The 13,417-nt window shown below is 38.3% G+C and overlaps 1 protein-coding gene across 6 annotated transcripts in view; it reads right to left on the reverse strand.

Moving 5' to 3' along the window:
• TPK1 (thiamin pyrophosphokinase 1) overlaps positions 1–13,417 on the reverse strand; it is a 314,996-nt gene that overhangs the window by 243,438 nt on the left and 58,141 nt on the right. For 4 of the 6 annotated variants that reach the window (XM_046670706.1, XM_046670701.1, XM_046670700.1 and 1 more), the window contains exon 3: positions 6,293–6,364. The exons of the other annotated variants lie outside the window; for them this stretch is intronic. In XM_046670706.1, the coding sequence (XP_046526662.1) occupies positions 6,293–6,364 (72 nt within the window). The remainder of the gene's footprint in view (positions 1–6,292; positions 6,365–13,417) is intronic. 6 annotated transcript variants of the gene reach the window in all.

A 13,417-nucleotide genomic window follows, 5' to 3' on the forward strand; every position in this document is an offset into this window, starting at 1 on the left:
CACACACACACACACACACACACACACACACACACACACACACACACTTATCTAACACATAACAGTCTATGGAGTGTAAAGTAGGGCCAGGGTAGAAATAAATGTTTCCAGATTCTTAAGGGTACCATACACTATACAATGTGGGAGAAAATGCACATGAACTACACCATGTTTCTCTGATTGCTTCTCCAAAGCCTGCTCGTTCAGAAGTCCTTCAAACTACTTAAATAAGCTGTATATTACAACAGAAGTGGAGAAACACCACCATGGAGAAATCGTTATTTCTCAATAACAAATTTCTGGGAAGAGTTGCTGAACACGACAATGTCTGCATTTCAGGGAAGGGCATCTAAGACCCAGGTATTCTGACTGGGAGAATGATACACCACCTTCTAAAGAGCTGGACACCATCAACTAGAAGAAAAGAAATGCAAAATGCTGAATTTACCTCTGGATAGTTGACCCAAAGGGTGATGTTTTCCAGGTTTATGTAGCAGCCCACCATCTGGTTAGTGTAGAGCTAGATCCTTTGGGTTTTTTCACTTTTACTTTGTTTCACTAAGGATACCACAGCAAAAGGCTACTGTCCGGCCTCCCTAGAAGGAATAACTGTAATAACGTGCTCATACTCATCCAATTAACCTCGCAGGATGCTCCCTTCGTTGAGGCTTAATATCAGGCAAAAAAGTGTATGTGTATAAAACATGGAGCAAATGTAAATATTTACACACACACACACACACACACACACACACACACACACAAAGTAGCCATACTAACTCGGAAGCCATTTTCTGGTTACGTTGAAAACTGACATAGCAGTTAGGACACAGATCAAAATGGCATGAAGAATGAAGTAAAACAGGCAGTTACAACGCCTACACTAACTGCCACAGAGCACACAGAGTCACAGAGCCTGGCGATCACCATTGTAGGGGCATTTTTTGGTTTTCATAGTAGCATTTCATCTATTATCCTAACTGATGGTTAAAATCATTTCATGGGAACTAGTGAAAAAGAAAAAATACAAGAACAAAAAGGATAAGGAAGGGAGTAATAAACCGCTACTGGGGACTGATACTTTTTCATTATAAACTGTGATGTTTTAAATTTTTTATAATGCCCACATATTTCTATAATTAAAGATGGAAATCTATAGAAAAACTGAAGCACTTATATTCACAAAAATAAGGTTAACATATAATTCTCACAAAGAAATTATTTTAAAGAAAAGAGCTCTAAAAGTATTACAATAAAAATATACGATAAATCTCTTCAGACACCTACGTCAGAAGACAAAGGTACTGCTTAACTGCATAGTTTTATATCCTTCTATGTAATAAAAGAAACACCTTACCATAACACCTTAATAGACAAAGAGGATATATTCCAATCACACTTTTGTTATTACCTCACCTGTCAAAGGCATAAGACTATAGAGGCAAAAAAAAGATACATCCTTGCACATGAGCTATGAGGAAAGAACAAGAGATTAATGAAAATATCAGTGCTGATCAGTTGTACCAAGAAACACTAAAATAAGCATCAGAGAGTCATAGAGCAGAGGGAAAAAGATGAGTTCAAGTTTAGCAGAAGCAGAAAAGGGACCCAAACTAGTCTGAGGACCAGAAAGGAATCTGGAGGAGAGAGAGAATGAGCGAAAACACAGGAGCACACACGCCTGCTGCCTGCTCACTAGTTCACATCAGGGCAAGAGAATTTCCAGGATCTAGAAAGCATCAAAGACAGACACTGACCTTCAGCAATTGCCGGGATGGCCTACAACAACTACCCCCAGGCTAGTCTCACAGGAACTAAGAAGAAAACACCATCATCCAGGCACTTTGGATCCATCTTCAAGAAGCTTATCCTCAAGAAGGGATAAGGTGACATTTACAAGTAATAGAAACACAATACAAATACTAGGGGGAAAATCTATTTCCGCCAGGGCAAGCTCCAGAAGCTTTCCTTCACAAGAGGTGGCATTTGAGTTGGACCTTGAAGGATGAGTGGAAGTTTGCAAATATGAATAAGTAAACATCTGTTTTTGGCAAAAAAGAAAGAACAAATTACATCAATCATTAAATACATAGGAAAGGGTGGGAATAGGAGGTGAGGCCAGAGAAAAAATTAAATTTGAAACACACTCTTTAAAATAAAAAAAAAACGATGGACCAGGACTAGCCCTTCCAGAGTCAGCTTTAGGAATGATCCTGAGGTGATTTCAGAATTTCAAGGTGATTATCAAAAACCACGTTTTCCTTGAAATTCCTCTAACAGGGATAATGTATACAAACAGAAAATTTAAGATTAAAATAGAGATGGATACCAAGCATGTTAAGCATACTAATCAATTCAACCAATCTACATCTGAAATTTGCAGGTATCCAATTTCTCCATTTTAATGGAAATAAACAGATTGGACACAGAGGTGAGGTAAAGAGGTCCCAATGAATAGAGAAATGAGAATAGAAACGGAAAGAAGAAAAACTTTACATGATATAAATTTGATAACTTTCGTTGAGCTTAACTTCAAATAAGCAGGTAAAAAGAGGCTGACAGAGTCATAGGGTGCATAATTTATGAAGGAAAGGGTGGGTACAAGACTGCTATCACAGCAAGGTGCTTTGCAGCCGATTTCTACTTCATGTAAAACTTAAAGCCGATGGCAGCACAAGATCAGTATAATTAGTGGACCAAGTCACGATTCTATTAAAAACTGTTTTATTCAGGTAAGGTGCTTTTTTTCAAAGAGAGCAAGCAAAGCATACAGACATGAGCAAAGTAGATTCGATTAATGAAATACTACAAGAATTTCAGCGATTAAGAAGCAGGGATAGAGCAAGTTCATTACAGGGACTCGTAGCCCGCAGAGCCCCTCACGCCTTCAACAGGAACAGGCTGCACCGTGCTCTGCGAACTCTAATTCCAGCCCTAACTGAGAGTCCATAATTTCCTCCCCAGCTTCAAGCCCAAGGTCTGACACAGAAGGGCCTCAACAGGTATCAATCACTAATGGAAAGGAGTGGAAAATATTATAAAACCAAAGACCTTGCTTACTTTCAATTCATGAAATGCCACATGTGCCTCCCTTTAACCTATAAGACCCACCTGATTTGTCAAATAGTATGATTTAAGCCCCAGCTGAAATGAACCAGAGTGCACGGCCCATACCCTGGTGTGATCTTAAGGTTGGTTATCACAGAACTGAAAAAGAAAGAAATCAGGTGAAGGAAAACAATTCCTAATTAGAGGAAAAAAGTGTCACATCTTAGTGAAACACCTGACACTAACATAATCTGATCATCAATTCCCAATCTGATTAACGTAGTCACCCCTGTTCTGTGGATCATATGGAAGAGACAGAGGCTGTGAATTCATGTTAAAACGAGCATACACTTTAAGACAAACTCCTAGAAACCTAATATATGGTTTCATCTATGTAACCTTATCCCAAGTAAATGAACGTCTGTTAGGTTTCTTATTTCTTTTTTGCTTTTCAACATTATGTAGTTCAGAGATCTCTCCTGCTACCTTTGAGGACCCAGCGGATGCCAAATTAAGAAAAAGCGACCTACAACAGGAAAAGAGCAGAGCTGTTCAAACCCAAACATCCCAGTTTTTTTTCCCACTATCACATATTTCAGAGTGAGAAAGACATTTACTAGGAGAGAAAGTCTGACCAAAAAAAAAGGTTAAGAAGTCTGAGGGCAATATCTGTTCACAAATGCCAATAATCTCTATAGTTACCGAAAAGTTAGTTAGACACTAACTACACTTCTGTCTTTTTATCTACCGACCTGCCTAAGTACTTATTTTATATCCCATGATTAAATCAAGTATACAAAATGCTGAGACAGACAGGGATATATTCCAAGACTTGTACTCAAGAAAATCACCGCAACTTCATGAGGTATTAAAGGGAAAACACATTTAAAAACTTCTATTATTTTAATCTCCCTTAAATCCTTTCTTTAGTCATTTAAACTAAATTTCATAACATGCCAATTAAAAATGACAGGAAAAAACTAAAAAATGAAACTTCAAAGTACTCTTTCCACTGAAACAAATGTCAATCTCAGGAAATACCTACTTAGAAGTCCTGGGCGGAGGCTGAAGTTCAATTATCAATTTTATATGAGAGGCTTACACTATGCAGCAGCCTTCAAATTTTCCTGCATTTTGGTTGAACAGTCCATCCAGCTTCCACCCCTTGATTTCTGCTCTTGACCAATCTTCACAGGCACGGAACAGAACTTACATAAAATGTCGCACGTATGGGCTGAAGAGTAACAGGCATGGCAGCCTGGAGCCATTACTTGCTGAAACCCCAAACCACAATGCTCTCTTCCCTCCCAAACCCCCAATACTGCCCTATAAAGGGCTTTTCTCTAGGATTTTTCTTTTTTCTTAAAAATCAATAACTCAGGCTCAAAGTTTCCCTATGTTATTGCCTTTATATGGAAGAACAGCCACACAAAGCAGGACATCACAAAGATAAAGAAGTCAGAGCTTCTCTCATGAGCATCACAAAAACCCATTCCACCTTTCCTTAGTATTTGTTGACAGATCTGCTTTTTACAATGGTTAATGGCCTCAGAACGCCAAGAATTATCCTAGAAGTACATATGAAAGAACTTAACATTTCAAGAACCTAAAGAAAAGTTATTTTGGAAGTGAGAATTATCTAACATTTCAGTACACATGACACTTTAGAGACCTTTACTTCTTTCCATGTACACAGATTGACCAAGTGTTCATCTTTTTACGCAAATCAAATGATTAGCGGGCATACATCAGGCATGAGACTTTTTCCAACCTAATTCACCGCAGAAATGCTGAAGAAGTGACGAACTTCAGTGAGCTCAAAACTCCACATCATTGCACACTATGTGCAAAATAGGACCCTTAACTCCCCAAAATATGAGACTCCTTAAGATGTAGTTTTCCTTATCTAAGGTTTCCAACAATTCCCATCAATGATTATTTTGTCGATTTCTAAAGCTTGCAATAAAGCACAGTTGCTCACACACTCTAACAATATAATAAAACTTGATATAATAAGTTCAGATAAAAACAGTGTGCCCAATCGGTTTATTTTGGTATTTACTAGCAATATGAACCACATTAAATCACTCTCTCATTTATTGTAATTACTAAGCAATTATGTGACAGACACAGCACTAAGCACTAGAGATAAAGTGACAAAAAAGACCTTACAGCCTTATGGCCCCCAAATCACTACCTAATTACAAGTAAGGAAGCAGTGAGTGTTAGCAAAGAAAAGTCAGTGGTTAAGTAAGTTTCCAACTTCGAAGGCAATGTTAGTACAATTACAATGTGAAATTCTAAGTTGGCTAACAAAGATGGCTAAACTTAGAATACTAAGAGGTTTCACCGTATTCATAATGAACAAGAAAAATTCTTTATATAAACCATCTGTGATGATTTATTCCCTCTAGTATCACCACCACCTCTGTCCACAGATGTGAGCTTATTAGCCTAATAGGTTTGCATTCTAAGACACACCACCTTAAAGCTGAGAAGGCAGAGGTCTGAGATGACAAGAGAGGATCAGGAATATAAATCAACACATCGAGAATCGAGTTCTTCTGCCTACCAAATTTGACCTAAAACTTACACTGATAACTTAGCAGAAGTAGCCCTTTAGAAAAAAATCAAGATTTCATAGAGGAGCACAGTGAATGTTTAATATTATTTTTTGGCCGAGAGCTAATCATATAAAAATCAAAGAATAATGTAAATAGATAGTTAATAAAGCCTGTTTCTTACAAGAAACCTCATAGAAGTACTAATTCTCGGAAACGATCCCATTTTTAACTATATTTCTCAGCATCTCTAGAGATTTTAATACACTGGTAACATGTCTTCTTAATTTTGCGAATCCAGTCACCCTGCAGATATCTGATTACTGGATGCCGGGACAAGCGAGGCTTGGGGATGCTTTTTGCTGTGAACAGTGCCAAAAATATTTACACTTGAACAAATACTTGGTGAGTACTCAAGACTAACATCCACAGAGTAGTTCTGAAATGCAGTAGAGTGAGGCTGCATTGTAATTCTGTCCTTGGGGATCCAAGCTGCGGAAAGCACATATATAAACAGGTTAACAGAGACGCAATAATGGATTCTTCTGATAATCCATTAATTAAATCGCCTTATTACGAATGCCACTTTTTGGTATTACAGGTAGGTTCTGGGGTATTTAATAGTCAGGTTAGTCCCAAACAGAGTAAGAAAGCAAAGAAATATAAATGCTAATTAAGACTACCTTTGCTCCAAAGATGGTGAAAATATTTGTCCAAAGGCTGATTCAGAATCACAAGGCAGTACTTCAAATTCCCTATTAAAAAAAAAAAAAGTAAAATAAAATAAATAAATGAACTGAGTCTTTTGTTCCACTAATTTGAGTCTGGGATCATACTCTACCAGGCCAGATTTTCAGTCTGCACAGAGGTAAATTTGAACCACAGCTAATTTCTCATACCTTAGTTTTAAACGACACCACAGATTAACTGGATGTACTTTATTCTGTAGGTCCATCATATTACTATATTACTGAGGAATTTTTTATAAAAACAATTTATCATAAAAGCAATTGAGTAGGCTTCTTTTTGTAGGGGGTGGGGAGCAGAAATGTTCTTGATATGAATTCTCATCCTTATGATATACCCATTACTCTGATCCAGCTACCCTTCTACCTGGCTGGTCTGATATCCTGACATTATTTACCAAGTGGTGTGGGTCTACTGGGTGTGTATTTTCACGTTCATTCTCACTTATTCATATTCTCTCTTTCACTCTCTTTCTCTCTCTCTGCCCCTACCCTATCTTCAACTCCCCAATGCAAAGCTTTGTCATGTGTTTTCACAAAATCCTACTGGCTCTTTTCAGGACTCTTTTATTCCAAGTTTTTAAGATGATGACACTCAAAAGACTAAGAAAGATGGAGAAAAGTTACTTCTCCAACAATCATTCCAAGCTTTTAATAATGTACTGTAAATAGTGCAAAGCAGAATGCAATCAGGCTGTTGAAAATCTGTCATTCAGCTCAGACCAAGCATTCCATTTCATTTATGGAGAAGAAATGTTTATTTGGTGATAAGAAAAATTAATTGTTTTTTTTAAGCTATCTCAGAGTCAGAAATGGAACAAGATAAGGAAATGAAAAGGGGATGCCATCATCCACAGCAAACATTATTAAGTGCTGATTATATACCAAGCACTGAGAGTACAAAGAGGAATACGATTACAGGGTATCTGCAAGATAAGACATTTATAATAAAGACGATTTATTCCACAATACAATACAAGTATATGAGGAGTGCCAGGCAACAGATAAATGAGTATGGCAGGAGTTCAAAGCCTAGAAAGTCAGTAAGGTCTAGTGTCATCCAAGAAATCTTTGTGAAATGTAGCTTTTTGAACTTGATCTTAAAAGGGAAAAGAAGTTGGAGAGAATAAAAGAAAGGGCATTCTAGCACGGAAAACAACACCCAGGAAGCCACTCTCCTTTGCCATTAGGGTTCCTACACTGCCAAGTTTCAGAAGCAATGCCCTAGTGACATGAACGTGGGACACTAATACTAACATCATGGATTCTAGACTTACTATTTAAGATGACAGGGGAGTTTAAGTTGAGGCACCAGGAAGTCTTTAAGAGTGATGCAGAAATGAGTTGTAAAAGCAATGTGTGTATACTTAGGAATCATCCATACAGAGATAACAGCTGAAGGTCAACAAGCAGCCTAGCAGCTAAGATATTGCAAAGAAAGGGCAGAGAGAGAAAAGAACAGAGGATGAATGCAAGATCGTAGTGTTTTGCTCACCATCGTGGAGGCGGAGGAGACTCAACGATGAAAAAAGGCCCATGAGGGTGGAAAAATCTGGAAGACAAATCTGAAAATTCACAGAGGGAGCCTCAAGATAGTAAAGGGAACAAGGAGTTAGTAAACTGTGAGGAGAGATGCCTCTTAAAAAATAAAAAGTGAAGTGTGACAAACGGCGGGGGTGGGGGGGAGGTAGCAAAGTCAAGAGCAAGTATTTTAAATATAGAAACAATCCTATATTCTAGGAGGAAGAAGGAAGGAAGAGAAAGAAAGAAAATGATCCATTTATTCATCTAACAGGTACTTAGAGTGCATGAAGTACTCTTGCTCAGGCTCTGCTCGAGGCAGCAGTGAACAAGAGAAATGGAGCCCCCTCATCAGGCTTACATCCTATGGATTAAAACAGGCACACGAAGACATACCATAGAGACACACAGAAGTGAGGGAAAGGTAGACTATGGTTGACCTATTTATAAGAAAGAAAACAAAAACAAAGTGAAAATACAGAAGTAGAATGGAACGTGGAAAATTTAAAACTGCTGTAAGAAACGGATTACAGGAGCTCACAATCCCCAAGTTTAAAAATAAGAATTCAATTGGGGTTAACTAACAAACAGGTACATGACATTTGAACAGGTACATTACAGGCCTATAATTTTAGGATTTTTCCCACCAATTCTGGGGAGTATAAGTAGGAGTAGGAATAAACAAGTAAGACGGTGGTGACAGCTGGCTTGAGAATTGGCAAAACCACTGCTCAAGGGGTAAGGGGAATCTAGGATGCTCATTTGGGTGGCATTAGAGGGAATGGTTGTGGCAGGGACCAGTAATTGCCTCAAGATGTTCTCTCTCCACTTCTTTTTTTTTTCTTAAAGATTTTATTTTTTCTTTTTCTCCCCAAAGCCCCCCAGTACATAGTTGTGTATTTTTAGTTGTGGGTCCTTCCAGTTGTGGCATGTGGGACGCCATCTCAGTGTGGCCTGATGAGCGGTGCCATGTCCGTGCCCAGGATCCGAACCTGAGAAACCCTGGGCTGCTGAAGCAGAGCGCAGGATTAACCCCTCAGCCATGGGGCTCGCCCCTCCCTCTACTTTTTTAACAGCAGAATCCTGAGGGGTTTTTTGTTTTGTTTCTTTTTTTTTTGTTGCTTTGTTTTGCTTTCTGTTTTATGTTTTACTTGGCATATTACTGTCCAGGTGAAAAATCTCGATATCCCAGACTCCTTTGCAGCAAAATGTAGTCATAAGACTAGGTCTGGCCCAGGAGATGTATATAGGAACTTTATATGTTACTTCTAGGGAGCGTCCTTAAAATGGAGGCAGCTTTTCCTTCTGCTTCTTTTCTGCCTCCATCCTGCCATCCGGAGCAAGGATTGATGAATTCACTGAATGAAATTCCAGCAGCCACCTAGGATCATAGGAACAAAAGCAAAAGCCTGAAGGAGCCTGGGTCCCTGATGACTCCTTGGAGCCTCCATTCCAGCACTCCATTGCCTGCCTCCAGACTTCTTTTATGTGAGAAAAAAAATTCTATTTTGTTTAAGTTGATATTATTTCAAGTTTCACTATTCTAGAGAGAAATCCAATTTTTTTTTTTTTAAAGATTGGCCCTGAGCTAACATCTGTTGCCAATCTTTTTCTTCTTCTTCTCCCCAAAGCCCCCGAGTACACAGTTGTATATTCTAGTTGTAGGTCCTTCTACTTCTTCTATGTGGGATACCGCCTCAACATGGCTTGATGTGTGGTAGGTCCACGTCCAGGATCCAAACTGGCAAAACCCTGGGCCATGGAAGCGGAGCTCGCGAACTTAACCACTCAGCCATGAGGCGGGCCCCAAAACCAAATTTTAATTAATAAAATGATCATAGTCCAGGCTGAGTTAAGGTAAATACAATCTAGATAGGAATTGCAGATGACTTTAAAGAAGAGCAGACAAGCATCAAAGCGCAGGAAGGAAAACTTTCACTCACTCACTCATTCAACACAGACGGAGCATCAGCATAAGGGATTCATAGCTGGCACATGGTAAGTGCTCAATAAGATGTTCATGGCAAGGAGCTAATAATTTAGATAAACCAACACTCCATTTATCTTTGACAAGGTCTGGACTGCTAAAGGAAGCTTTCAACCATATTGTACATGTTTAAATGAATGAATAAAACTGCTTTCTGTCACTGAATCTCCGATATAGAACTCAGTAGTTTTGTGGCTCAAAGAGCAATCTGATAAAAGGAAAGCACATTATTATCCACATGATCGATCCTCTAAACCAATACTTTCATTAAGGTAATATCAGTGAAAGCACTTTTGAAAAGAATGAAGCAGTATGAAAATATGCAGTACAGTTATGATTTACTAATGATGTTATTAATGATAATTAACTAACTCAGCTATTTCTATACATAACATTTATGTTAAGCTGGTTCTATATATAAATTTATTTAGGGGCCGGCTCCGTGGCCGAGTGGTTAAGTTCGCGCGCTCTGCTGCGGCGGCCCAAGGTTCGGATCCTGGGCGCGGACATAGCACTGCTCGTTAGGCCACGTTGAGACGGTGTCCCACATCCCACAACTAGAAGGATGTACAACTAAGATATACAACTGTGTATGGGGGCGGGGCTTGGGGAGATAAAGCAGGGGAAAAAAAAAAAAGATTGGCAACAGTTGTTAGCCCAGCTGCCAATCTTTGAAAAAAAAAAAAAAAAGGGGAGGAAGATTGGCAACAGTTGTTAGCCCAGGTGCCAATCTTTAATAAAAAAATAAAGTTATTTAGGCAATAGGATCTGATTTTTTTTTCCTAATCTAGTTTAGTTTTCTAATAGGATCTGGTATTCTTTCCTCTTCTAATCTAGTCTCCTCTGGAATTATAACTAGATGAAGTCAGTTTGGCATTTATTTTACACTCCCAGCCCTCATGATTACTAATCCATAGCAGGTTGCACAAAAAGTAGCATCGAGAACCACCTATTCTTCCTAAATAGCTTATGGGAATCTCTCAATGCAGACATTTCATCACGTAGCACTCCACATCACTCTCAGGCACTGAGTCACAGGACACTGCCTCTGGCTCTAAATGTCCAGGAATTTAGAAAAAGAGAGAGAGTCAGGAACCATGGAAGTACTGAAATTAATAGGCTTATTTCAAGTATTTCTCAAGCTGTCACACTGATGCCATTCCTGGGAAACACAAAAAGATTAAGAAAAAGGCTACGAAGAACTTTTTCATTATGCTTCAAAGGCTACAAATTTTTAAATCAAGTGTCCTAAGGCAATCTCAAAGAGAAATATAGAAACAGATGGCAGGCTATCTAGTGGAATAGTAACAACATTTTCATTATCTAAAAAAATGTATAATGCACTCCATTTTAAAGAACAAAGAAACATATAGACCTGTCTCAACTCTTGAGTCAAAATCCTTGAATTGCTTTCTCAAAGGGGTTTGAGTTACAGAAGCAGATGGAAAATCTGACCCTGGATGTATCAAAAGCAAAATGCTCCAAGATGCCTGGAAATCCTGAATTAAGTACAAAGTTCCAAGTTCATGACATGAAAAGAAAAATGAAGTCAAATCATCAGTCTTGGGCTAAAAAGGGAAGAAGACCTCTGAAGGTTAAGAACTGTTAAAAATCACAAGTTCAGATGCTAAAAAAGGTGGGAGGGGCATCCCACATCTCTGTCATTGTTATATAGCTCTCTCTCTTCTGTTATATATACATATATATATATATAAAAAAAAAAAAAAAAAAAAAGCCCTGCCTCTTTGGACAAATGGCTGATTCTGTGATTGGGAAAGGAAATATACAAGATGAGCCTGGACCATCAGACAGTGCCAGAAAGAAAGGAAGTGCTCCCCAAAAAACAAAACACCCACATTGATGAGAATATGTCAAAGGGAAACAATAGCCAACTCAAAGAGGTCCAATGGCCCAATGGCCAAAACCGGAACAACCTGAGTAACAAGATAAATAAAAAAGTACTGGATTACAATCTAAAGTACAGAAATAAATACCCATGAGTCAATACTGATATAATAAAATGACTGAGTTAATTATTAAAATAGGGGGAAAGAAACAAATCTCCTAGGCAGGAGAATTCCAAATAAATCATGTAGATACTCCACCCCAAAGAAGGGAAGCATAGTTGTGGACTACACATAGTATGGTGTGAGCTGCACATAGTAACTTCCTTCCAAAGAGTACAGTATGGAAAGGGGGAAAAGCTCTACAGTGGAGAAACCTGACAAACACTACCTCAGCCAGATGATCAACATCAACATCAACAGTCATAAATCATGTCAATAGGATGTACCCTTGATATGATGTGATGATGAACATAACACTCTGTCTTCTTCCCAAAATCCCATAACCCTAGCCTAATCAGGAGAAAAAGATCAGACAAATTCCAGTAGAGGCACCTGCTACAATATGCCTGGTCAATACTTCTCAAAATTGCTAAGGTCATCAAAAACAAGAAAAGTCTGAGAAATTGCCACAGCCAACAAGATCCTAAGGAGACATGACAATTAAATGTAACGTGGTATGTTGAATGGGATCCTGGGATAGAAAAAGGCCTTAGGTAAAAACTAAGGAAATCTGAACAAACTATGTAACTAATGGTAATGTATCAATATGGGTTCATTAACTATAACAAATGCACCCTACTAATGTAAGATACCAATACAGAGAAAACTGAACATGGTGCGGGCTAGGGGGAGGCAGTATATGGGAACTGTCTTTACTATTTCCCAATTTTTCTGTAAATATAAAAAATTTTTTTTTTAAAAAAAAAAATTAAATCTTGACAAGAGATTTTCACATATTGAGGTATATGGGGTAACTGGTTCGGCTTGAACTAAAAAGCCTGACTCATGGCCTATCAAACATACACTGTACATCTGCTTAGAATGCACTCTCTTAAGATAAGAAAGCATCCTTCCCCTCCTACGCCCTATTAGTAATGCCCAGATTAGTCCCTTTCCTGACATCAAGGTCATGTTGACCTGCTAATTTGCCAACTCAATACCTCTTTGAAATTTTGTTGAAAATGTATCCTGGGTGTGTTTTATGTATGTGCTTTGTTCTAAAAAGATATAAGCCTGTACTGAAACCCATGCTTTTCTGGAATGCCTTCTAAGGCCTTCCCAGGTTATAATCCTCACTCTGGGTCATAATAAACTCACCCCAATTCTGATTTATAGGTTGGTTATGGATTATTTGTGTCAGCAGTCTCTTAATTTTTTAAAGCCCTGGGGCAAAAAAAAAAAAAAGAACTGAAAACCATTCCATGAAGTATTCACTCAGCAATTACTCCATGGAACAAAACTGTCATTAGAGCCCCAAAGTATGTTTGGATTCAGGTATAAAGCCAAGAAAAAAACCCACTGCACCAGAAGGCAAAGATAATTCTATTCCATCTTTGGAAAACTATAATTATATCAAGGTATTCTTTTAATTAAGAAAGTAAAACAAGGACAACAGAACAGCAAATCTCCAGAAAATCAATTTCTTTTTATTTCAGATCTCTGAGCATGAAAATTATTTGGATTCTATTCAGAGGTGGACCCTATTCA

Source organism: Equus quagga, chromosome 8, assembly GCF_021613505.1.
Source record: "Equus quagga isolate Etosha38 chromosome 8, UCLA_HA_Equagga_1.0, whole genome shotgun sequence".
Classification (NCBI taxonomy): domain Eukaryota; kingdom Metazoa; phylum Chordata; class Mammalia; order Perissodactyla; family Equidae; genus Equus; species Equus quagga.